The sequence below is a fragment of the Puma concolor genome, chromosome D2, assembly GCF_028749965.1.
Source record: "Puma concolor isolate L17-30 chromosome D2, mPumCon1.1.hap2, whole genome shotgun sequence".
Taxonomy (NCBI): Eukaryota; Metazoa; Chordata; class Mammalia; order Carnivora; family Felidae; genus Puma; species Puma concolor.
The window spans coordinates 61382529-61409091 of NC_141677.1; the positions used below are offsets into that span (position 1 = coordinate 61382529).

Sequence of the window (26563 nt, forward strand, 5' to 3'; positions counted from 1 at the left end):
GGCAGGAAATATTTAGCATAGGTGTCTCCAAGCAGAACTTCCCAAATGCCTTCCTTCCAGTCCTGTACGTGGCCCCTCAGACTATTTTTCCTTTGTGGCCCAGCTGATGCGTGAAGGCATTTGAAGTAACAATTACACAAAGTGGATTTTCTTTTCAAAGTGGTATTTTAAAGATGGAGCAATAATATTTTATTTTCTTGAGGCAAAGCAAAGAACAACCTGCCCATGGAAAGGAACAAACACAGGGCTCTGTATGTTAATGACCTCAGGTGTTCTTTTTTTTTTTTTTTTTTTCCAACGTTTATTTATTTTTGGGACAGAGAGAGACAGAGCATGAACGAGGGAGGGGCAGAGAGAGAGGGAGACACAGAATCGGAAACAGGCTCCAGGCTCTGAGCCATCAGCCCAGAGCCTGACGCGGGGCTCGAACTCACGGACCGCGAGATCGTGACCTGGCTGAAGTCGGACGCTTAACCGACTGCGCCACCCAGGCGCCCCTGACCTCAGGTGTTCTAACAAAGTCAGTAGTTTCTCAAAAATACTAATTTGAAAAGATATATGCACTCCTATGTTTCCTGCAGCATTATTTACGTTGGCCAAGATACAGAAGCAACCCAAGTGTCCTTCAAGAGATAAAGGGATAAATTTGTGGTATATACACAAATACACTCTCACACAATGGAATATTACTCAGCCATAAAAAAGAATGGAATCTTGTCATTGGCAACAACATAGATGAACCTAGAGGATATTATGCTAAGTGAAATAAGTCAGAGAAAGACAAATACCATATGATTTCACTTACATATGAAATCTAAAAAACAAAACCAAAAAGCAAATAAACAAAAATAGACTAATAAATACAGACAACACACTGGTGGTTGCCAGATGGGTGGGGTTGGGGGATTGATGGTATAGGTGAAGGAGATTAAGAGGTACAAATGTCCAGTTATAAAATAAGTAAGTCACGAGGATGAAAAGTACAGCACAGGCAATACAATCAATAATACTATAATAGCTTTGCATGGTAACAGACGATAACTACACTTATCATGGTGAGCCCTGCACCATGAACAGAACTGTCAAATCACTATGTCGTATACCTGAAACTGATACAACATTGTATGTCAACTATAATTCAATTCAAAAAATAGCAGTTTCTAAGCAGCTGCATTTTAAGAATCTCTCTGAAGGATCAAACAGGAAGAGAGAGACAAATTGTTTAAACACAAATAACTCTGACAATTAAAGAACTAGCATGACTAAGCCACGAAAGACAAGTGAAAAGCAAACAGACTGACACTTGAGCAAATTTAGGCCTCCAAGCATGTGGAGGCAATTTTAATTTTCACTGTCACAATCTAAACTCCAAAGAACAGAAAAGTCTGCAGACTTGCTTTTCACCTGCTGGTAAGATACTATGTTAATGTTGCTGTTAGATGTATTGCATTCCAGAAGATCTCAAAGACATAACTTGTAGTTGTCATCAACCGCCAAACCTGTTTGAGACCCTCTCAACTGTTAGATGTCTGAAAATTTCACATGCAGCCCAAACCCTTCCCCTGGTTATCAAAGAACATACTACAGGAGAGGTGGCTAAGAGTTCATTCACTCTTCCTTAGAAATCCCTTCCAGGTATGGGATCAGCACAAACAATCTTTATGACAACAGAAGTAAATGTTACACACTATCATAGTTTTACTGCTAAGCCTTTATATACCCTTGATAATAAACTTGGTGGCCAATAGTTAAACATCCCACAGTATCCTTGGGAGACCCAAGGGGCCAATTTTCTGACACGTGTTGGGCTCCATGCTGATAGCAGGGAGCCTGCTTGGGATTCTTTCTCCCTCTCTCTCTACCCCTCCCTCACTTGCATGCAGATGTCCATGCACATGCTCTCTCTTAAAAAAATAAACTTAAGGGGCGCCTGGGTGGCTCAGTCGGTTAAGAGTCCGACTTCGGCTCAGGTCATGATCTCGCAGTCTGTGAGTTCGAGCCCCAGATTGGGCTCTGTGCTGACAGCTCGGAGCCTGGAGCCTGCTTCCAATTCTGAGTCTCCCTGTCTCTCTGCCCCTCCCTCGCTCATGCTCTGTCTCACTCTCTCTCTCTCTCTGTAAAAAATAAACATTAAAAAATAATAATAATAATAAACTCAAAAAAAAAGTCTGCCCACAAAAAAAAAAAAAGCAAAACATCTTTTAAGGTTGTTAACATCTTAACTTTTTATACAAGGGACAAATGAAGACATACTCAGGAAACATTCTAAGGAAGGCTCAAAATGCTAGACCTAAAAACAGTATGCAATTCCTCAAAAAATTAAACACAGAATTATCACATGATCCACCAATTCCACCCCTAAATATATTCCCAGAAGAAGTGAAAGCAGGGACTGGAGGGACTGTACACCCATGTACAAACAACTAAAAGGTGGAAGCAACCCACTTGGGATTTCATCAGTAGATGAATGGATAAACAAAATGTGGCATATACATGCAATTGGAATATTATTCAGCCTTAAAAAGGAAGGAAATTCTGACACTTGCTACAACGGAGAAGAATCTTAAATATATTATGCTCAGTGAAATGGCCAGTATCTTAAAAGTTGACAAAGTGCTCTCACATACATTACATAATTCTCACAACTATTTCCCTGTGAAACGTGACCTCCATTTTGCAGATAGTAGAAAGAGGTCCAGAGAAGATAAGTAACTTGCTCAAGGTCACACATTAAGTGGTAGCCACAAAAATTTTAAATCCAGTTTCTCTAATTCAAATTTCCATGCTCCTTTCAATACATCATACTGAGTTTTCTGTTTACCTCCATGGCAACTCTATAGGACCATTACCGTACAGAAGAGCGAGCCCTGGAGCACCAGGCCGGCTCTGCTGGTGGAGTGTATGGCTCTTGATCTCAGGATTGGGAGATCGAGACCCAAGTTGGGTGCAGAGATTTCTTAAACATAAAGAACTTCCAGAAGAAAGAGCCCTGAGTCCTGGACTTGGGAGTTAAAGGACTTATGATTCTCAGCTTTGCCAAATAACAACTGTGGGACTTTCTGCAATTCACAATATCTTTGAGACTCAGTTTCCTCATTGGAAAGAGTGTATTTTTAAAAGTTTATAATATACTCTTTAGAGTTTGAATATCGAAGAAGAAGACAGTATATAAAAGAGCACAAAGTTTAGCACTTGGTAAGTGAAAATAAATGTCAGAAAGAAAAAAAAGTAAACTTTAGCTGGCTTAGCATCACCAGTATTTTGCCCTAATCTGGCCTTAGTGATAAGTGACATCCAAACGCATTTTTCCTGTATTCTCTTGAGAAAAATGACTGGATCCTTGATACTTCTGACATATACTCCCAAGTGAAATTCATTAGCAACAGTGAAAATGATGTAACTATTCTCTGCAGCAAGTTCATCAAGGAAATGTGAGGAATGAAAGTCAAGGTATAGGCCTGACAGACACTTGCAAAGAAAAGAAAGAGGTCATGGTTATAGGCATCTGCTCAAAGTTCAGCCCAATGCTTTCTGGGCTATTCAGAAAAGCACAGGCCAAAAGCTTCAATCAGCTATTTGACGGCCCTTGGGAAGAATAAGGACAGTGGCCAAGCCAGAAGCCACTGAAAGGGAAAGCAACAAAGTAGAAGATAAAGCAAGCATAAAGGAATGTGATCAAGGAAACAGGGCCCAGATGAAAAGGAGCTGCCTGGAAAGCCTAAGTAAATACATGAATAAATAAACACAACATAAATTATACTGGTATGAACTTCATACTCTAGCCCAGAATCTGGAGCTTCTTTCAAACACCCACATTTGTCATACTGCCCTTGGGTCACAAAGGGATATTTGGGAGAAGACAGTTTGTAATTCCTGATTCTTACAGAAAATCACATTTATCATAAGCCCTCACTACAGTATCTGGTTTATTTGCTAGGTACGGATATGCATTTGTGAGATTTATAAAACTGTGTTTGCGGCAAAATGTCTCTGGGGTCAGGTAAGGCAGATCAACCTTCAGTGCAATCTTGTTAGCACATCTCACCCCCATGCCCCCTCATTCCAGCTCTCCCAACACACACATTTCACACTTTTCCTTTTGTTCCCAGACGTGCCAAATACTGCTGTAAATCACTAAGGGACATTTTACCTTTAAAAAAGGGAAAGAGAGAGAGAGGAAAAAAGAATAGAAAAGAAAGATACAGAAATAAACACTAAATCCCAGCTCTGTCACATATAAGAATTTATACCAAGTTGTAGACGTGCATTACTATTGCTGGGAATGTCTGGCAAGGCTTACATCTGGAGCTAAATCAAGTTTCCCCATCTGTTGGGTTTGCCTCTTCTACTTAGTGTTAATTTTTCAATTGTTTGCAAGAACAATTTAATAAATGTTGAGAAAATGGGAAATGATAGGCACAAAGGGAGTGAGGAATGTAAGGAAAGTGAGCTTGAGATTTCATGATACATACTGAAAGCACATTCTCTCCATTTACAAACAGCTCAATCCTATGAGTATGTGGTATTTCCTCAAGACCCTAAACCAAATTCCATGCCTGAATCAATTTTATCCAATACATATAGCACTCTGTAATTGCCTTGCTGTTTCATAAGGAAACTAAAATAACTTAGCCCCATGAGCTCCATTTGCCTCTGTTTACCACAAATAGAAAGAGCCATGTAAAGCAAAACGTCAAAGTTCCAGATCCCCATGAGTCATTCACTGAACTCATGGAGGATGGCAAAAAAAATTTTTCAGAGAAAATGGCCTATACACAGAAAACACTTTGGCAACAGCGATGCTTGAAAAGGGCTTGCAACCGTCTCTTGGTAAGAAAATTCATAGTACAGCACTGTGAGTTATTTCAATATGACAATATGAAAGTCTCACGCATTCCTGCTTTTCTTGATCAAGTACGACATTTCTTCCACTCCTACAGGCATCAGGGTTTAAAATAGCAGTGGTGTTCAACACACTCCACTCAGAAAGGTACAATAAACCTCAAGATGAGCCAAGGAGCTCTGAGAGGGGTAAATTCTCATTCCTTACCTGATATTAACCAATGCATGCGTCACCTTGCTAGCTGCTTCTTTCCATTGGCCTGCATTGGTAGAAAGCCTCAGAACTGTAAGGAAGAAAAGAACAAAGATCTGTCAGATTCCTGGTACAAAATACAAATATGAGGGATAAAGACACATCTCAGAAGAATACTATTAGAATAACCAAACGGAGTCTATACCAAGGTTCTGATTAAACATCCTCATCTCAGAGAAAAATATAAGGGCTTATTCTCAACTATCTTCACCAGGATTTTTTTCTTCTCCAAATTTTTTTCACTTTCTATCAAAATACTCCTCTTCTACACTGGGTTCCCCTCCATCTACTCCCTACCAACAGGTTTCCATACTTGGTTTTTACATTCGTTTAAAATATACACCGAGGTGGTAATATGAGGCTAACCTGGCTGCCACAGTTATCATTTCCATATTTGCTGGGGCTGATTCAATGGAAGTGGCTGGCTGATTAAGTATCCCCTCCTGCTCCATACATATCTTTCTCCCAAAGGTCTAAGCTGGGTCAAACAGAACAAATAATCTTGCTAGATAGAGGATGGTCATGTTTCAAACAAGGAGTAACCTGTTTGGGGCGCCTGGGTGGCTCAGTTGGTTAAGTGTCTGACTTCAGCTCAGGTCATGATCTCACCGTTCAGGAGTTCAAGCCCCGCGTGGGGCTCTGTGTTGACAGCTCAGAGCCTGGAGCCAGAACTCTCTCTGACCCTCCACTGCTCATGCTCTCTCTCTCTCTCTCTCAAAAATAAATAAACCTTCAAAAAAAAATTAAAAAAAAAAAGACGTAACCTGTCTTAGCTCTTCTGATTTAACTGTGTGACCTGCAACATGAATCAACAGGAATATTCTTCCCTTTCTGACCAGATTCTATCTCTTTTCCACACTTACCAATAGGAGGAAAGACGATGGAAATATAGAACATCCTCTATCATGCTGAACTTCAGGACCATACAGTACAGTACTGATATAATTTTAGAAAAGAGACAAACCAGCACAACTGCACCTTGAAAGAGCAAGCACATGGTGGGCACTCCACGTACATGTGTTTAATGAAGGAATAGCTAATAAGAGCTAAAGTTTACTATGTGTCAAGAAGTGAACCAACTTAGGTTATATGCAATATAGCAAAGAGATGAGGAAAACGGAGACTCAGAGGAGCCAATTGATCTAAGTACATTCACTTGTATGTAACCAAGTTAGAGTTCAAACCTGGAGGGTATGACTCTAGGGCATGTGTGTATAGTGAGTGGTTATGAGTATTAACCCTGAAGCTAACTGTCAAAAGTCCAGTTCCAGCCCCTGCCATTTATGAGACAATTATAGCAATACTTACAGGGAAGAATTATTGTGAAAATTAAATGTTAATATATATAAAGCCTTAGATCAGTGCCTGGCACATAGTAAATGTTATAAGTATTAGCTATTATTATTTAAATAAACTGCCTCCCAAACAAATGAATGAATATATCTGAGATTTTCCCAAAAGAATGAAAGAGGAGCCTAACAACATTAAGAAATATGTAATCAATTTGCCCAGGAACTTTGTTTTTTTTTTTTTAAAGATTTATTTATTTTTGAGAGAGAGAGCACAAGTGGGGAAGGGGCAGAGAAGGGGGGACAGAAGATCCAAAGCAGACTGTGTGCTTCAGCAAGACCGATGCAGGGCTCAGACTCACGAATCATGAGATCATGACCTGAGCTGGTCAGATGCTCAACCAACTGAGCCACCCAGGCGCCCCAGCACAGGAACTTGATACCTGAGTACCATCACTACCTACTCCTGCCCAAGATTCCAGCAAGGAGAGCAGCAGATCTATCGGAGGGAAGGCCTATGGCTGTAGCAGGGAAAGGAAACTCATCTTGCTGCTCTGCATCTGTTCCAGCAATACCTCATTTTTATAAATTCATGCAATTTTATGAAAGAGAATATGGAAGCCTTAATAAAACATATTATCAGAACACTGATTTTCTAATTTACAAGATTTGGTGCAGGGGAAGTTGGTATAGTTCCAAGTTAAAGCTCCTCAGTCTGAAATCCAGTTTCACCCAGTGTACATGCAAATTTATTCATGTAATGAACACAACTGTTACAGCAAGTCAGACGTATCTTTTCCAACTCAACTGTGGAACTAATGAGATAGCTTTGCTTTTCACGAGATCCTCTACTAGATCATAGATTCTCTGATGGTGGGGACCAAAACATATATGGAACTGAGCTGAATCTTCTGCTCTTTATTTCAGAGAGGTATTTAACTCTGTACATGGATTATTTCTCTGTAACATTCTGTCAGCTCTGTTCCTTAGTGAACAAGCGCCAGATGACATCATCAATGCATTTCCTTTGGAAATGCCACAGGCTTTTATATTCTTTTCTAAGTTACCAAATTTAAACACAAAATTATTTCAAAATGCCCTAAAAGCCTCAAGCTAAGGTAATCATTTATGTTGTAAATTATGGTTCACAAAAATAACATATTACACAGTCATTTTAAAAAGAGACGTTAAGTAATAGTAAAAACTGGAAACAACCATAATTTCCATGAAAAGAATAAATAAACTAAACCCACACTATACAAAAAAAAAGAGAGAAAGACTTAAGAGAATTACAAAAGAAGGAAAATATTTTATGACATATAGTTTTAAAAAACATAAAATAGAAGGACAACATGATTACTACTATGTAAAACTATGCATATATGTAGGCTAATATGTAACTATGAAAACAATGGTAGTAGTAGAAAAAAGAGATTGTAAAAGTTTTTAGTTTTTCCATCTTGCTTTTTCTTAAGTATTTGTAATAATCTTTTTTAATAAAAAAAAAAGTTCAAAATATGGTATCATTCATTCACGGTTCAGAGCAGCTCCTGTGGAGGGCCTTCCTATTCAGTGGACTTCACTGCAGAAAATTATCATAGGAATATTAAGTGTGTGCTTTTATCAAAAATGTTTCAGTGAGCCTTCCTCTTCTAGCATGACAGGAGAACAAGACATAATCTACCCTCCTACCTTAAATAACAAAACAGTAGATGAAATATATGAAACAACAATCACCAGACACTGGACAACAGACATACAGAACTGTGATCCCTGAAGAAAAAAAAAAAAACAACAAGGTGAGCCCCACTATTACCCCAGCTTCCTGCATGGAGAAGTTTTCTAGCCTGTGGGGCAGGGAGGAGGAACCTAAAAAGAATCCATAAGTCATGCCAAGCTGAGGACATAGAGATCAACATTTGGAGAGGCCAAGACACCTAGAATTTGTGGGTGAGAGTACTATAGAAGAGGGAGTTTGACAGAGAGCTCTGGAGGTCTACAGAAGGGTCCTCTTACACCTTTAACTGAATATTGATCCACATACATGGAAGAGGAAAATACTCAAGGCTGGGCACAAAGAACCAGTGGAAAGAAAAAGAAATTGTAAAGCTCATGGAGGGTACCACAAATAAAATAATTTGTCTTACCACCACTCATACATGGGTTGTCAGACAGAATCTGCAGATGAGTACTGCATTAGTAATGGAGCCAAATTAGTCCATATGAAAGATTGCTCTCAACCGCCCCTGACAACCCTTAAATGCAAACCTAAAAGGATAAAACTGATTCCACATAACGCAACCCCACTCTAAATTTTTTTTAACGTTTATTCATTTTTGAGAGATGGAGAGAGACAGAGCATGAGTGGGGGAGGGTCAAGAGAAAGAGGGAGACACAGAATCTGAAGCAAGCTCCAGGCTCCAAGATGTCAGCGCAGAGGCCGACGCAGGGCTCAAACCCATGAACCACGAGATCATGACCTGAGCTGAGGTCGCACGCTTAACTGACTGAGCCATTCAGGCGCGCCAAAACAAGCCCATTCTAAAACAAAGGTTAACATTATATAAAAATACGTCACAAAATCTAGCACTCATAACATTAAAATCACAATGTTCAAAATCCAATTTTAAAATGACCGGGCATTCAAAGAAACAGAAAAACATAAACCATAAAGAGAAAAATCAGTTAATAGAAATAGATCTAAACATGAAGAAAAATAGCAGAATTAGCAGAAAAGGACATTAAAACAACTATTGTAAATATGCTCCATATTCTCAGGAAAATTGAGGAAAATACAAATACAATGAGGAAAGTAATGGACATATTAAAAAGAAGTCCAAACAGAACTTTTAAGGAAGAAATAAACCTTGTGGAATGCAAACTACACTGGAAAAAATGAACTAAGATTACTGAGATTAATGGCATATTTAAAAAATACAGAAGAGGCATCTAAATTGGGAAGGAAGAAGTAAAGCTATCACTATTTGCAGAGACATGATACTATATACAGAAACACTAAAGACTCCACCAAAAAACTACTAGAACCAATACATAAGTTCAGTACAGTAGCAAGATACAAAATTAATATACAGAAATATGCTGTTTTCATACACTAATAACTAACAATCAGAAATAGAAATTAAGAAAACAATCTCATTTACAATTGCATCAAAAAGAATAAAATACCTAGGAATAAATTTAACTTAGGAGGTAAAAGACCTGTACTCTAAGAACGCTAAGACACTGATGAAAGAAACTGAAGAGGACACAAATAAATGGAAAGATATACCATGCTCATGGACTGGAAGAATTAAATCTATTAAAATGTCCATACTACCCAAAGCCATCTACAGATTCAATGCAATCCCTATCCAAATACCAACAGCATTTTTCACAGAAATAGAACAAATAATCATAAAATTTGTATGGAACCACTAAAGACCCTGAATAGCCAAAGCAATCTTGAGAAAGAAGAGCAAACCTGGAGGTATACTGCCCCCCAGATTTCAACTTTTACTACAAAGCTACAGTGACCAAAACAGCATGGTACTAGCACAAAACAGAGACACAGATCAATGAAACAGAGTAGAGAACTCAGAAATAAATTGACGTCTATATGGTCAATTAATCTACGACAATGGAGGCAAAATATACAATGGAGAAGAGACAGTCTCTTTAATAAACGGTGTTGGGAAAACTGGATAGCTAAATGCAAGAAAGAAGAAAGAAAGAGAAAGAAAGAAAGAAAGAAAGAAAGAAAGAAAGAAAGAAAGAAAGAAAGAAAGAAAGAAAGAAAGAAAGAAAGAAAGAAAGAAAGAAAGAAACTGGACCATTTCCTTACACCATACACAATAAACTCAAAATGGATTCAAGACCAAAATGGAACACCCAAAACCATAAACCTCCTAAAAGAAAATATAGGCAGTATTGATTGGAAGAACAAATATTGCTAAAATGTTGATACTACCCAAAGCAAGATACATATTCAATGAAATCCCTATCAAAATAACACCAGCATTCTTCACAGAGCTAGAACAAACAATCCTAAAATTTGTATGGAACCAGAAAAGACGCCAAATAGCCAAAGCAGTCCTGAAAAAGAAAACACAATCTGGAAGCATCACAATTCCAGACTTCAAGCTGTACTACAAAGCTGTAATCATCAAGACAGTACGGTACTGGCACAAAAACAGATAGATAGATCAATAGAACAGAATAGGGAACCAAGAAATGGACCTACAAACGTATGGCCAACTAATCTTTGACAAAGCAGGAAAGAATATCCAATGGAAAAAAGACAATCTCTTCACCAAAAGGTATTGGGAAAACTGGACAAGCAGAAAAATGAACCTGGACCACTTTCTTACATCATACACAAAAATAAACTCAAAATGGATGAAAGACCTAAACGTAAGAAAGGAAGCCATCAAAATCCTAGAGGAGAAAAAAGGCAAAAAACTTCTTTGACCTCAGCTGCAGCAATTTCTTACTTGACATGTTTCCAAAAGCAAGGGAAATAAAAGCAAAAATGAACTATTGGGACCTCATCAAGATAAAAAGCTTCTGCACAGCAAAGGAAACAGTCAACAAAACTAAAAGGCAACCGACAGAAAGGAAGAAGATATTTGCAAATGACATATCTGAGAAAGGGTTAGTATCAAAAATCTATAAAGAACTTACCAAACTCAACACCTGAAAAATGAATAATCCAGTGAAGAAATGGGCAGAAGATATGAATAGATATTCTTCCAAAGAAGACATCCAAATGGCTAACAGACACATGAAAAGATGCTCAACACCACTCATCATCAGGGAAATATACATCAAAACTACATTGAAATACCACCTCACACCAGTCAGAGTGGCTAAAATTAACAACTCAGGAACAACAGATATTGGCAAGGATATGAAGAAAGGGAAACCCTCTTGCATTGCTGGTGGGAATGCAACTGGTACAGCCACTCTGGAAAACAGTGTGGAGGTTCCTCAAAAAATTAAACATTGAATTACCCTATGACCCAGCAATAGCACTAATAGGAATTTATCCAAAGGATACAGGAGTGCTAATTCAAAGGGGCACATATACCCCGAGGCTTACAGCAGCACTATCAACAATAGTCAAATTATGGAAAGAGACCAAGCGTCCAGCAACTGGTAAATGAATAAGGAGATGTGATACACACACACACACACACACACACACACACACACACACACACACACACAGGAATACTACTTGGCAATGAAAAAGAATGAAATCTTGCCATTTGCAATGTGGATGGAACTGGAGGGTATTATGCTAAGTGAAATAATTCAGCCAGAGAAAGACAGGTATCATATGTTTTCCCTCATATGCAGAAGTTGAGAAACTTAACAAAGACCATGGGGGAAGGGAAAGAAAAAAATATATATAGTTACAAACAGAGAGGGCTGCAAACCATAGGAGACTTTTATTTTTTCAACGTTTTTTTTTTTTTTTTTAATTTATTTTTGGGACAGAGAGAGACAGAGCATGAACGGGGGAGGGGCAGAGAGAGAGGGAGACACAGAATCGGAAACAGGCTCCAGGCTCCGAGCCATCAGCCCAGAGCCTGACGCGGGGCTCGAACTCACGGACCGCGAGATCGTGACCTGGCTGAAGTCGGATGCTTAACCGACTGCGCCACCCAGGTGCCCCCATAGGAGACTTTTAAATACAGAGAACAAACTGAGGGTGGAAGGGAGTGGGGGGGGTGGGGGGCAGGGCAAATGGGTGATGGGCATTGAGGAGGGCACTTGTTGGGATGAGCACTGGGTGTTTTATGCAAGTGATGAATCATGGGAATGTACTCCTGAAGGCAAGAGCACATTGTATACATACAATGTATGTTAACTAACTTGACAATAAATTATATATAAAAATTTTTTTAATAAATAAATAAAACCCACATAAGTGATAAAGGACTAGTAGGCAAAATATACAAAGAAATCTCACATCTCAAAAATAAAAAAACAACCAATTCTCCTTATAGAAGAACTCTAGGGGGGGCTAGGTGGCTGAGTCGGTTAAGCATTCGACTTCGGCCCAGGTCACAATCTCATGGTTCACAAGTTTGAGCCTGGCCTCGGGTTCTGTGCTGACAGCTCAGAGCCTGGAGCCTGCTTCAGATTCTGGGTCTCCCTCTCTCTCTACCCCTTCCCCACTTGCACTCTTTCCCTCTGTCAAAAATAAAAAAACATTAAAAAAAAATTTTTTTAAAGAACTCTAAATAATTTATGGAGATACTCTCTCCCCCCAAGGAGGTGGAGCTTAACCTCCCCACAGCTAATACCAACTGTAGTGCTAACTGCATTTACTGACTTGCTTCCAAAAAAAAGAGTACAGAAAGGGAGGAAAAACCACAACTATGCACCAGAGAAACTTTGCAAACACTACCCTAACCAAGTGATAAAGGTTAATATCACCAGTGGTAAGTCATGTTGATAATATACACCCAAATGTAATGAAAAGACCACTCTGACTTTGTGGCATTCTTCCTCAAAACCTAGAACCCCAGTCCAACCCTGAGTAAATCATGAGACAAACCTAAATTGAGGAAGATTCTCCTCAAAACTGTCAAGGTCATGAAAAACAAGGAAACACCAAGAAACTATCAGACAAGAAGAGACTAAAGAGACATTAGGACTAAATGTAACATGGATGGAATCCTGGAATGCAAAAGGGACATTAGAGGAAAAATTAGAATCCAAATAAAGTCTAGGGTTTAGTGTGTGTGTGTGTATGTGTGTGTGTGTGTGTGTGTGTGTTAAGAAAACACATATCATAAAACTTACCATCTTAACCATTTTTAAATGTATTGTTCAATAGTGTTAAGTATACTTACATTGTTACAAAACAGGTCTCCAGAACCTTTTTATCTTGAAGAACTGAAGCTCTATACCTATTAAACAACTCCTTTTGCACCCTCCCCCATCCCTTGGTAACCACCATTCTTTTTTTTTTTTTTTTCAAGTTTACTGATTTATTTTGAAACACAGAGAAAGAACGTGGGAGGAAGAAGGGTAGAGAGAGGGAGAGAGAGAGAATTTCAAGCAGGCTCTGGGCTGTCAGCACAGAGCCCAATGTGGGGCTTGAACCCACGAATCGTGAGATCATGACCTGAGCCTAGATCCAGAGTCAGATGCTCAACCGACTGAGCCACCCAGGTGCCCCTCTACTTTCTGTATCTATGAATTTGACTACCTTAGATATCTCAAGTAAGTGGGAGCATACAGTATTGTCCTTTTGTGACTGGCTGGTTTCACTTAGCATGATGTTCTCAATGCTCATCCACACTGTAGAATGTAACAGATTTCTTTCCTTTTTAAGGGTGCACAGTATTCCATTAAATGTATATGCCACATTTTATTTATCCATTCATCCATTAATGGATGTCTGGGTTGCTTTTATCTCTTGGCTATGGTGACTAGTGCTGCTATGAACATGGGTATGCAATGTTTTTTTAAATGGACAAAAGATCTTCAAAACTAAAGAATATGGCAAAAAGAAACAGGAAAGATGATCAACCTCATTATTCATTAGGGAAATGCAAATTAAAACCATAAAGAGATATTGCCACACACCTGTAAGAAGCCAAAAACAACCAACCAAACAGACAAACCAGTACTGATTAGGATATGGAATGACTGTAACTCTTGCATACTGCTGAGGGGAATGTAAAATAGGTCATCTCTTTGGAAAACAGTTTGGTGTTTTCTTTATAAGAAACATATACTTGGGGCCTGGGTGGCTCAGTCGGTGGAGCGTCCAACTTCAGCTCAGGTCATGATCTCACTGCTCGTGAGTGAGCCCTGCGTTGGGCTCTGTGCTGACAGCTCAGAGTCTGGAGCCTGCTTCGGATTCTGTGTCTCCCTCTCTATGCCCCTCCCCTGCTTGCACTCTGTCTCTCTCTCAAAAACAAATAAACATTAAAAAATTAAAAAAAAAAAAAAAGTCAGGATGCCCAACCAACTGGGTTGAGCACCCCATTTAAAAAAAAAAAAGAAACATATACTTAACCATGATAGCCAAAAATCCATTCAGAGGTATGTCACCAAGTGAAATAAAAGCTTGTGTTCATATAAAACCCTGTACAATAATGTTTACAGGAGCTTTATTCATAATCGCTAAAATCTGGAACCTCTCAATGTCCTTCAACCTAGAAATGGATAAATCAAGCTGGCATAGTCTTACAATGGGATTTATTCTATGATAAAAAGGAATAAACTACTTATATATGCATCAACATAGATGAATTTCAAATGAATTACTGTGTAAAAGAAGCCAGACCCAAAAGACTATATGACCTCATCTTTGGGGTTTTTTTGAAAGAGCAAAACTATGAAAAAAAAACAAAAAACCCCACAAAACTCTGGAGTCAGGGAACAGGTTAGTGGCTACTACAGGTTTAGGATGAGTGAAGGAGCTGACCTCACAAGAGCACAAGAGAACTTTCTGGGATGATGACACTCTTTCACTTCTTCATTTTTTTGTGATAATTATACTTCCACACAGTTGTCAAAACTCAGAACTATACATTAAAAAGGGTGCATTTTACTATATATGGAAGTATACCTTTAAAAACCTGACTTAAAAAACTAAATGTTTTTTCATCATACTTTACATAAAATGGAAAGCACTGAAACATGCTCTGTTGTATTTCATTTAGTGAAATTTCTCATCTTCCTATTTGCGCTCACCTGGTTAACATTTTAATTCCCTTGTCAGATGTGAGCATGCCCAGATATCTCCTATTATCTTGTTGCTGTAGCTACAAAGGCTTACCTCATTTGACTGTGCACATGGCCCAGCTGAGTAGGTATGTCAGGCTTCTATAAAATATCTCCCCCACTCCAACTCTCCTTCCTTTCCTCACTGAAAGACATCTTTATTCATCTATTAATGGTTGCTAAGACCTCTGGGGTAGCTTTTCACCCTCAGAAAATTCCAAATTCTTGAAAACAAGGATATAGATAAAGCTGGGCGGACGCAAACCCCACAAGGAACACTGAGCACATTTGACAATAGGAAGTCTGCTAGAGGGTTCTCATAGAACACTTAATAGCTCCTAAAAAAAAAAAAAAAGACCATGTGTCTTGATGTGACAACTGGAACTTGCTATCCTCAGGGGAACTGACCTGATGCTAAAGCTGTTATTCTGAGAATAAGAGAGGAGAAACAGAAAACACCTGGTCCTTGCAAACACTGAGCAATGGATCACACCTTTCTGGAGTTGTCATTCCTTAGAATTCTTGCCAGGTGAAATAATCTTCCTATTGTTTAAGGTAGTTTAAGTCAGTTTTTGATACTTGCAGTTGAAAACATCCTACTGATACAAGGCCTTACTTCCACTGCCAAAGATATCACAGCAAAGCTATACACGCCTCTCAAAAGTTTTCCTCTACTGCTCTAAAAAATAAAATATATTACAAAAAATTTTGCTCCTCCTGGGCAATCCTTCTTTTCTACTGTTTGCTTCTACTCTTTCTCCTAGTACTTGTTCCAAATCCCCTCTAGTTTTCTCAAGATATGAGAGTTTTCACAAATAGTCTCAACAAAAGGGATAAAGCAAACCAATCTGTAGTGACAGGAAGCAGATGGGTGGTTGCACGGAGACAGAAAGCAAGGGATAAGGGTGGTAAGAGGTGGCAGGAGGGACATACAGGGATATAGGGAAACTTTTGGTAAATGACAGATATGTTCATTATCTTGTTTTTTCCTTTTTTTTTTTTTTAATGTTTATTTATTTTTTGAGAGAGAGACAGACATAGAGTGCAAGAGGGGAAGGGGCAGAGAAAAAGGGAGACACAGAATATAAAGCAGGCTCCAGGCTCTGAGCTGTCAGCACAGGGCGCGATGCAGGGCTCAAACTCATGAACCGCAAGATCATGACCTGAGCCAAAGTTGGACGTTTAACCGCCTGAGGCATCCAGGTGCCCCAGAGATGTTCATTATCTTGATTGTAGTGATAGCTTCAAGTACATATATGTATGTCAAAACTCATCAAATATTGTATACTTTCAACACGTGCAGTTTATTATATATCAATTCTACCTTAATAAAGCTAGTAAATTAGGTTTTTGAGTTTTTTTTTAAATAGCTCTAGTGAAGGGCTTTCTGCTTCTGTGCAATCTATAGAAACCTTTCCTAACCTTTCCAACTCCAGGTAGGTCTGACTAGACTCTTCACTCAAATTGACAGGGATACAAGTCCTCTTTCAGAAATAAGTTATATTTACTATGGCCGCAGAGTAAATTTTCATTGAGCCAATCACCAAAAGGTTTGCAAGAGCGATTTTTATCTAATGCCCACTTCCTCTTGTATGTTATGCTAAAAATACATAGGTACATTAAAACTCTTTAAAATCCTGTACCTTCTCAAATCACACAATGTTCCTTTGGGATTCAAGCTCTTCTATTTATGCTGTCAATTTCCACCCACTCTTTCACTCCCATCTCACTAACAGTCACTAAATCCACAGGCCTCCCTATTCTCTCTCCCTCTCTCTCTCTCTCATAAACATAAGGGCTACAGGGCTGCTAACCAGCTTTCTACTGCAATCAGCTTTGAGTGCCTAAAAGCAAAGAACTGCACATACAACTTCCTATTTACTGAGAAGAGAAGACTTCTGTATTTCTATGCCAAGCAGGGCACCAAGCAACCAGAAGAAAATCTTTGATAGTTTTTTTTCCTCTTACATGCCAAAAACCACAGCTGACAGAGAGAGGAGAACAAAAAGAAAAGACAGCTTACCCATAGAGTAGAGGTTGTCAAAGCTCTGGTGCATGCGGATAATCTCGTAGTAGAGTTCATCATAGCTGCTGGGAGTGGGCAGGAATGTGTCACCGTATGTGATAAACATATTAAACAGGTTCACAATCTAAAAAAGAAGCAAAAGCCCATACACAGGCATCAAGCTATGAAGACCAGAATGGTATTATCAGTAATATGCTGTAGTCAGTTCTTACTGGCTCGTAAGAACAAGAACTGACTGTTACATTTTCAGAAATTTTGTGAGCTGGTTGTTTAACAAAGCCATTATTAAAAATTAACATATAAACTTACATTTCAATAAATTATATTAAAATGAAGGTAATACTCAAACTCACAACTTCCTAATTACTTTCTATCTTTTAGTATTATGTTCTTGAGATTCATTTACAACTCTTATACCTGTGTGGTAGGACTATCATAGAATGGTGTATCATTGATCATCTCCCCAACTCTGCATTCAACAATGTCACATAGTTAGCTTGAAATTGGCCATGGTGAGAGTAGTTTTACCACAGAAATCCACAAATGCTACAAAAATCAGGGCTTCCTCCCCACCCACATGTTAAACATTTATGAACACCCTGGATAATATCCTAAAAAGATAGTCAAAAGGCACAATGACCTCCTTCTACCCCAAATAACTAGTCTGATAAACAGGAATATGTAATGTTCCTCTGAAACCAAGTACAGCCATGATGGAACCACTCATCTGGCTGGGACACCTCTCCAGGCTTTGCTCTGTACCAACACAGAGACTACAGCAGTCTAGTAGTCTCTCACCTGGGACCAAGGTTCACAGAGACTGACCCATACCTGCCCCTGCCAGACAATATACTCTCATGAAAAAGAGTCTCAAGTTTTCCAAAGACATAGGTGAGAGTGGGAAGAGTGGGGAGCACCAGTCTAGAAAGTCTAACCCAAAAGGAAAATAAAGGCCTGGCTCCGCCAGTGGCTCAGTCCCCATAATACCAGCTCCTATTTCAAACTGGCCCATCTCGATTTTAGGATGTGGCTTCAGAAAAAAGGAAAAAAATTTTTTTTTAATTTAAGTACAGTTGACACACATTACATTAGTTTCAGGTGTATAATACAGGGATTCAACAAGTCTATATGTTGTGCTGTGCTCACTGCAAGTGTAGTGACCACCTGTCACCATGTAACACTATTACAACACCAACGACTATACTCCCTATACTGTACCTTTTATCTCCATGACTTAATCTTTCCATAACTAGAAGCCCGTATCTCCCATTCCCCTTAAGAAATATTTTTTGTTACTCACCATAAGGGCTAATGTAAAAATGTTGTGTTTGGCCAAAAGTACGGTCTCATTTGACATAAGGAACTTCAGCAAATTTATCAAGGCTTAAAAAAAAAAAAATCAACAAGCTATTCAAAGAATAATCAATAAAGTTAAATGAAAGCAATGAAAATACACTTAATTCTAAGAAATCCAAATAGGTCTAGAATGAGTAAGTCACAGCTACCAAGAACTTTTTAAAAACAGGTAAGGTAGGGGTGCTTGGGTGGCTCAGTTGGTTAAGCATCTGAATCTTGGTTTCTGTTCAGGTCATGATCTCATGATTCATGAAATCAAACCCCATGTCAGGCTCTATGCTGACAGCACAGAGCCTGCTTTTGATTTTCTCTCTCCTCTCTCTGCCTCTCACCTGCTCATACACACATACTCTCTCAAAATAAATAAATAAACTTTAATGAAATAAATAAAAGCAGGTAAGGGAGATATATTTGAAGCAAGCACTGATCTTCCCAAGCACATATCTGCTTATCTGCCCATAGAAGGTTTCTAAAAATCTACTTCTTTGTGCCACTTTTTTTTTTTGGATACCATTAATTTATTATAAAACAGAAACATGAAAATTATTTACATGATGAAATATTTAACAACTTTAATGGCAGCTTCACTTGATGCCATTTCAAAAATGATTTTTTTTCAGTCTACATACTTTCCAAGAACGTTACCATCTCTAAATAAGAAATAATCCTTGTCATCTAGAACTACTTTAGTGCCTCCACATTCTGAAAGAACTTAGTCTCCAACTTCCTAGTTGGATCTCTAACTAGTTGAATCTCTCCAGCCTTCCCTTTAGAGCCGGATCTAACAGCTACCACTGTTGCTTGTAATACTTCTCCTGGAGATTGTTCTGGAAGTATAATGCTTCCATTGGTTACAGCTTTGGTTGCCCTCCTTTCAACTAAAACTCAAAGGGAAGGAAACTTTCTAAAGGCCTGTCCTGCTGCGACTCCGGGCACCGCAGTGTGTACTCTGCTCTGGAGCTGCCACGTCTCAAGGAGACCCACAGTCCCACCTCTTCGTGCAACTTCTTAAATAGCAAGTAAGCTTGCAAATCTGACTATAAAAAGGACATCTTAGTATTCCAGATTTACTTACCACATTTGCTCAATTTATAGATTAAAATGAAGATCCCCCTCTCACCCTACGTGGCTAGCATGTCACGTCACTAAGTTTTAGTTATACATTTGTTTCAAACACCATGGTTAAGAGGGACATCTTTCAATTCTAACTGGTCACCAGAAATGCCAACGATATTGGACTTCAGCTCTAGACAGGAAAACAGCTCATGAAGAGAAAAAAAAAAAGCCCTTAACTATTCAAACAAAAGTACAACTTGCTCTGTCCTCTCTCAACCATGACAACATTTACCTAAAAGGTCCCCTTTCTGTCTGGTAATTCTTAATGAGGATTAAAACCCAAGCAACCTCAGCTAAAAGACTGACTGTTAAGTCTCTAGCTTAACATGTAGGTATAAAGACATTTTTGCAAATAAATATTAAGCATAAATCACCAGTCGCCTTGTACTTTTTCACCCGTAATCACGAAATAAATCCTACTTCTGTGCCCATCATGACTACTGTCCCTGTACCTACCTCCCCTACCTGATGGGAAACCTTACAGAAGGAGCTCAGCAGCTGCAAGCAATCGGCGGTCCTTCTGTCTTCTCCCCCTCAAGCCTCTCTACTCCCACAGATATAAAAAAAAGGCTTGACCTCTCCTTTTCTAAGACCATACCTGCTTCTTTGCCAGCAAAGAAGTCCATTCTCCCATGCTGTCTGAGCTTTGTGTGAAGTTTACTACCCCTCGAGAAAAGATATTAGCTTTGATTTGAAACAGCAGGCAATGATGAGTAGGAGTAAGACTCTCCAGACACTTGCCACCTGCCACACAACACCCCTTACTCTCAACCTCTGAAATCACAGGTACAGTAAAGAAACAGCAGGCAAGGAAAAGTACAAGAGCCTGTCTACGTTCTGTTTCTAAAGCCTGAATCTTCCCCTCAAATAGCAAAAAAGCCTTGCTAGAGATGAAGGTGATAGGCATCCTCATTTATGAACTCTTCACCCTTACACTGACTCCAGTTCTCGGAGATTTCATAATGTAAAGGCAAATGACAGGCAGGTGGCCCTTTTGATGTTGTCTGTTAACAAGCAATCTGTTGGACTAGACCCAAAAAAAGCTCCATAGGAGCCCATTCTAGATCACACAACCTGCTTAACTCCTACCAGGAGCTCAGAGAATGAAGGGGTCTAGCTGAAATCCACATAAAAATGACTAAGCTAGCCCAAACATCTATCTTCAATGAAGATCATCTTGCTGAGTTATTTAAGGATTGCCCACACCACTCCCTACCCCCAGAGCTCGGACAAGCCCTGTTTATGGATAAATAACCTGACAATCAGACTCTATAAATTCACAAGAGACAAGAGAAAAAGATGGGTAGAGCACCTGGCACTCTACAAAACATAATGGTTGGAGAGAGACAAAGCAGCTTTTGCACACATCCAATCAACGAGGACTTTTGTCCCCAACACACACAGCAAAAAGATGCAGCCTCAGCAGTGGTTATGTGGTAATTAAGGGGCAGAAAACCTGGAGAAAAGGAAGTGGGAACAATGATTTATTGCTTCTCTGCTGGACTACAGCTAGTCTTGATCTCTGGGATTCAGAGCCAGGGATGACAAAGTGATAAATACAAGGGGAGGAAGAGAGCAATTCTGCCACAGACCAAGAGGCACCCTGTGTTCCAACTACCACAGACATCAGTGGAGCCAAACAGCACTGAGAAGGAGAATCCAGCACTGCGATACTGTCAGCACCAGGGAGAACCCGCATTCTACCCCTGATAATTCAAGCAGACCCCGACCTGCCCCCACATCCCAAAAAGGCCAGGGTCTTCTCACCTGGAGGTAGTCATTCTCTAGAGGAAATTTAATAGGCAGAGAAAATGAACAAAGCAACCTTAAAATTGGCTCCCACAAACCTCTGACATCAGGGACCACAATTCCTCAAGAGGGGATGCCCCAACCTCCCGTGGAATAGTGCTTTCTTTCTCCTTCATCATCGCCCTGACTTTGCACTCACTCTGTCAACTGTGTGGTGTCCCCTACAACACACACATAGTGTGCTATCCTCTGACCTGATGTGGTGGGAGTTCTAAGTCTGTGAGGTTTCTTTTTTTTTTTTTTTTTTTTAAATGTTTTTATTTCTTTTTGAGACAGAGAGAGACAGAGCATGAGCAGGGGAGGGGCAGAGAGAAAGGGAGACACAGAATCTGAAGCAGGCTCCAGACTCCCAAGCTGTCAGCCCAGAGCCTGACGCAGGGCTCGAACTCACAGACTGTGAGATCATGACCTGAGCTGAAGTCAGACGCTTAACCGACTGAGCTGCCCAGGCGCCCCTGTGAGCTTTCAATATAGTTGATTTTTGGAACTAGAAAGGACCCTGGAGATCATGAATCCAGTTCCCTTGTTTTTGGATAAGAAAACACTTCCTCCCCTCCCCACCCACCCACCCCAAGGAGCTGGTGACTAAGCTGGGACTAAGACCTGGTCTGCGGTTTAGTGTTCTTTCTGCCATTCCATTAAAATTAAATAAAGGTGGATTAAATAAACTCCAAATGGAGTTTTATGTTAAAGGAAAATACACTTACCTATAAATGGTATGCTTAGATTTGCTGACTACACTGTTCCCAACACTTCTCTAGACTCTAGTTTATAACTTTCTCTACCTACTCGCTATTCCAGGTTATTTTCACATTTTTGGTCCACTTTTTCTCTTGGTCCTGAGGTACTTATTAGAGTACAGGTGTTTAATACCTCATTATTACCTCTCTACTGTCCATTTGCAACACTAAGACTCCCAAGCAGCTTCTCTCAGCATCAAACGCCTTAGCAGGACCTCTGTATCTGCTCTCAATTGTTCTCTACAGCTCACCTCTCACACACCTCTATCCCCTCTTCTCTGTTTCTGCTTCCTTTGTAGTATCTTGAAAAAGAAAGAAAGAGAAAGAAAGAAAGAAAGAAAGAAAGAAAGAAAGAAAGAAAGAAAGAAAGAAAGAGACGGAAAGACGGAAAGAAGGAAGGAAGCCAGCATGCAGGGGGACAGAAGGGGAAGGAGAAAGAGAGAGAGGAAAGGGAGAAACATCACTAACTGTCAACTAAAACTGTGCCTATACCCCTCACTCCTCACTCAGCTCTGCCCCCTTTAAAATTAAATACTGAACATGGAATGTGATTGGATCTGGATTTTAAAGGGAGCCAAGATCCCCTTTCTTTATGCAAAATCAGAACAGAAACAAAACAAAAACACTGGTATAAATAATTAGCAGCCAGGCTCATTCATAAGCTGTTATGGTATAGAGTTATGCACAGGATTTAACTGCAGACCAAAGAAGAGAATAGCTTGATGTCAGCCAGGGACAAGTTCAAGGACAGTAGAGAACTGGCACTCGGGATCTCAGTGCCAACACATAAGTAGCACAGAGCTCATGCTGGCTGGCTCCTGGTTCACCACTCTTCACACACATACACATATTTTTAGAAAACTGCCCTTTATATCTATCCACTTGTCTACTTGGTGTCGTCTGGGCACATGACCAGCCAAACTGTTCCACAGACAGTCACAGAAGTAGCAGTACATAGAGAGAAGAGTTAAGATAACTATAAAAGATAAGGGGTTGGTTGTATAAACATAGCGTTGTTAATTAGTCTTTGTAAGAGTTTGGTATCAAGTACATGTTGTAGTCATTGTGGAGATAAGAGGGGAAGGATGTACTTAAAAAAAAATCTAACCTTTTAGTTTATCATGTTTCCATCTTTTTAAGGTTTTTATTTATTTATTTTGAGAGAGAGAGGGACAGCAGGGGAGGGGCAGAAAGAGAGGAAGACAGAATCCCAAGCAGGCTCCGTGCTGTCAGCACAGAGCCCAACGTGGGGCTTGAACCCGTGAACCATGAGATCATGACCTGAGCTGAAACCAAGAGTCAGATACTCAACCAACTGAGTCACCCAGGTGCCCCCATGTTTCCATTTTTTAAATAAATAGTTTTTGACGGGGGAGAAGAGACTACACCACTCTTCCTTACCAAAGACTTGACCCTTAGTCTAAGATATTTCCAAAGAAGAAGGGCCCACATTATAATAACTCAACACTGTGTAAATAGTTTTGCCCATTTGAAGAGCAATGGTTGTTCATCCCCACAAAACAGAAGGGCACAGCTTTTGGATGCAAAGTGAAAAAAGTCAGTCACAAAAAGATAAATACTAAATGATTCAATTTATATGAGGTACCCAGGTTGGGCAATTTACGGAGACAGAAGGTAGAATGGTGGTTGCCAGGAGTGGGGGAGGGAGAAATATAGAGTTATTATTTAATGGGTACAGAGAGTTTCAGTTTGGGAAGATGAAAAAAATTCTGGAGATGGAAGGTGGAGATGTTTGCAACAATGATGTGAATGTACTTAATGCCACTGAATCATACACTTAAAAATGGTAAATTTTATGTTATGTATGTTTTACTAATTAAAAGCAAATAAAAGGTCAATGTTTTTCTTTCCACCAACACAAGCATGAGCCCTACAAACACCCATCAAAACTTTCTATGTACTCAGCATAAGGGACCAGCCACACTTTACATCACAATACATATATATAGTATGGAGTACCCAGCCAAGCATGCAAAGATGTTTCCTCTTGGATGGGTTAAAGAAAAAGAGCCAAATATACACAATCAACAGAGAACCATGGACTCTTGGGCAGGAATGAAAAGTCAAAATGAATCCTGAGTAGCCTTCAAGATAACACTATGGCAGTCTCCAGAATAATGATCAAAGTTCACAATCAAAGCTACCAATGCACTTAAGTACCAATAATATTCTAGGAAATCCTCAGGAATCCTGGATTAGACTCCTAATCTTTGCTAACACTACAAAAGGAGGATCCAGATACCTGGCTCCAAAAACTCTTAACCTACACAGAGTGGAAAAATAGAGAAGTTACGTCAGTGAAATACTTGAGGTATTATATTACACATCCTATATGTTTTAGCTGTAGGGAAATGGGTGCTCCATACACACTTGTTTCTTCATTGGAAAGTCTTTTCCACCAGGCACTTTGAAAACTTTGTTTCTGGGCTCTTTTTCAGGAACTACAAATTGGCTGCAACTGCTGCCTCTTTTAACTCTACTAGAGGGGCCTGTCAGTCTCACACTTAGTTTTGGCCCAAGCTCCCTCCCTTGGGGAGTCTTGTGCATCAAGTATGGCAAAGGGGAATGAAGTTCTGACTTCTGTATGAGACACATGTGGAATATAGGAGAGTGTACAGGTTCTGGGACTATCCACCTGAGAATCCTGCCACTGCACACAGGCCTCTCCCACCCCACAAGGAACCTGGTTTGCAGAGCTGCTCCTAACATTAATGTACCCCACATAATGAGGACTTGCCCAGATTTTTCCCTAAACTGCTTTGAATTCAAGGAGAGAGTAGCAGCAAACTGTGTTGTCATGTAGAAGAGTAGAATGAATAATGGATACGGGAACTTCTCCAGGACTACAACCTGTCCCCCACATTAAGGTAAACCAGGTGCAGAGAACAAGCCAACTACAGGAAGACACAATTAAGTGGTAGCTCAGATGCCTGCCTCAGAGAAGCAGAGGGGAGGTTTAATCACAAAACCAAGTGAATGAGATTTAAATAATATTAAAAACAGGAAGGAGACAGAGAGCCTCTAGCAGAGTACAAATAAATGTCTCAAAAGAATCAGGTCAGAGAGCTCTCTGCCCGTTTGAATAGCTTAAACATACTATGAGAAAAAAAGAGATAGAAAGCAAAGACAAGACTCAACGAGGCCCTTATTTTCTGGCCTGGCCTGGAGTTAGGATGAGACTCCACAGATCCAAATCAAACCAGGTTCATTTGGGGAAATGGGTAATTTCACAGTGACTGATAAAAGAGCAATATTAGCATCTCACTTGCTTAGAAGAAAGGCAGAGGAACTCCAAGGACAGGCTAGAAATAGCACTAGTGTAACAAGCCAATGCCTCCAAAACCCCAGAGGCACTATAAACTCTAGCCAATTCCACCATCTCTGGACAAAATCACCGATTACCCAAGGACACTGACAAGAATCAGCAGGCTCACTGTCAATGAGCAAAGTGGCACCGGAAGGACTTAGAAGCCAATACCTACCAACAGAATAATTTTAAAATACACCAGGTGGCCTCTCAGAATATTGGCATCTGTCTGGCTGCAAACCCAAGCACCTCACTAAAAGAGACCAATGAATCAAACAAGAGAATGAAATGGCTTTGGTTGTGCATTATGAGCCTCTCCAGGTGAACAGAACACAAAAGTTAGTATATCCAGTGGGAGGACTCTGGGAAGACAGCACAGTAGAAAGTACCAGGAAACTCTCTCCCTACCTAGACAGTAACTGCAGTAGCAGAATTTGTCTGATGTTAACTACTGTGGAACTCTGAAGTCTGGTAGAAGTTGGCAACTTCTGGGGAAGACCTGGATGGTGAGTTTTGGTTAGTTTTGGGCAATCTGAGCTCTTAGCACAGAAGCAGCTGTCCATTCCCCACTTGCTCCCCACCAGCCATGTGGCAAGCAGCTATGCACTTGGTCCTGCAGCAGTCTATAGGAGCTAAGGTGGGCAAAAAGGACCCTGTCCTCCAAATACTGGGGATCTGTGCTCTGATAGATGATTGTTGCTTCTGATTACAGAGATGCAGAGAAAGCAGGCAGCCATTATTGTTGTACCTCCCCTCACTGATGGGCAAGCCCTGCCCCATGCAGATAAATTAACATCCACAAGATTTAAAGGGCCAAGTGCCCCTTTTTTCTCCACCTTCATTTCTTTGTCTTTCTCCTTTTGGGAGCCAGACATTAAAGACTAGAACATTCAAAAACAATCACATAGGGGCACATGGGGGACTCAGTCAGTTGAGTGTCCAACTCTTGATTTCAGCTCAGGTCATGATCTCACGGTTTGGTTCAGGGGACTGAGCCCCATATCAGTCTCAGCATGTAGCCTGACTGGGATTCTCTCACTCCCTCTCTCCCTGCTC

The 26563-nt window shown here is 39.9% G+C and overlaps 1 protein-coding gene and 1 pseudogene across 2 annotated transcripts in view; both read right to left on the minus strand.

The window, feature by feature from the left end:
• ARMH3 (armadillo like helical domain containing 3) overlaps positions 1 to 26563 on the minus strand; it is a 176101-nt gene that overhangs the window by 87597 nt on the left and 61941 nt on the right. The window contains exons 20-23 of one of the 2 annotated variants that reach the window (XM_086680695.1): positions 18459 to 18541; positions 17156 to 17282; positions 8077 to 8157; positions 5051 to 5126 (exon numbers count right to left, since the gene is read on the minus strand). In XM_086680695.1, the coding sequence (XP_086536821.1) occupies positions 8078 to 8157; positions 17156 to 17282; positions 18459 to 18541 (290 nt within the window). In that variant the 3' untranslated portion in view covers positions 5051 to 5126; position 8077. Of the gene's footprint in view, positions 1 to 5050; positions 5127 to 8076; positions 8158 to 17155; positions 17283 to 18458; positions 18542 to 26563 lie in introns of those variants that run through there. The other variant, XM_086680694.1, reaches the window with a different exon arrangement.
• On the minus strand, positions 19009 to 20256 carry LOC112854694 (10 kDa heat shock protein, mitochondrial pseudogene; annotated as a pseudogene).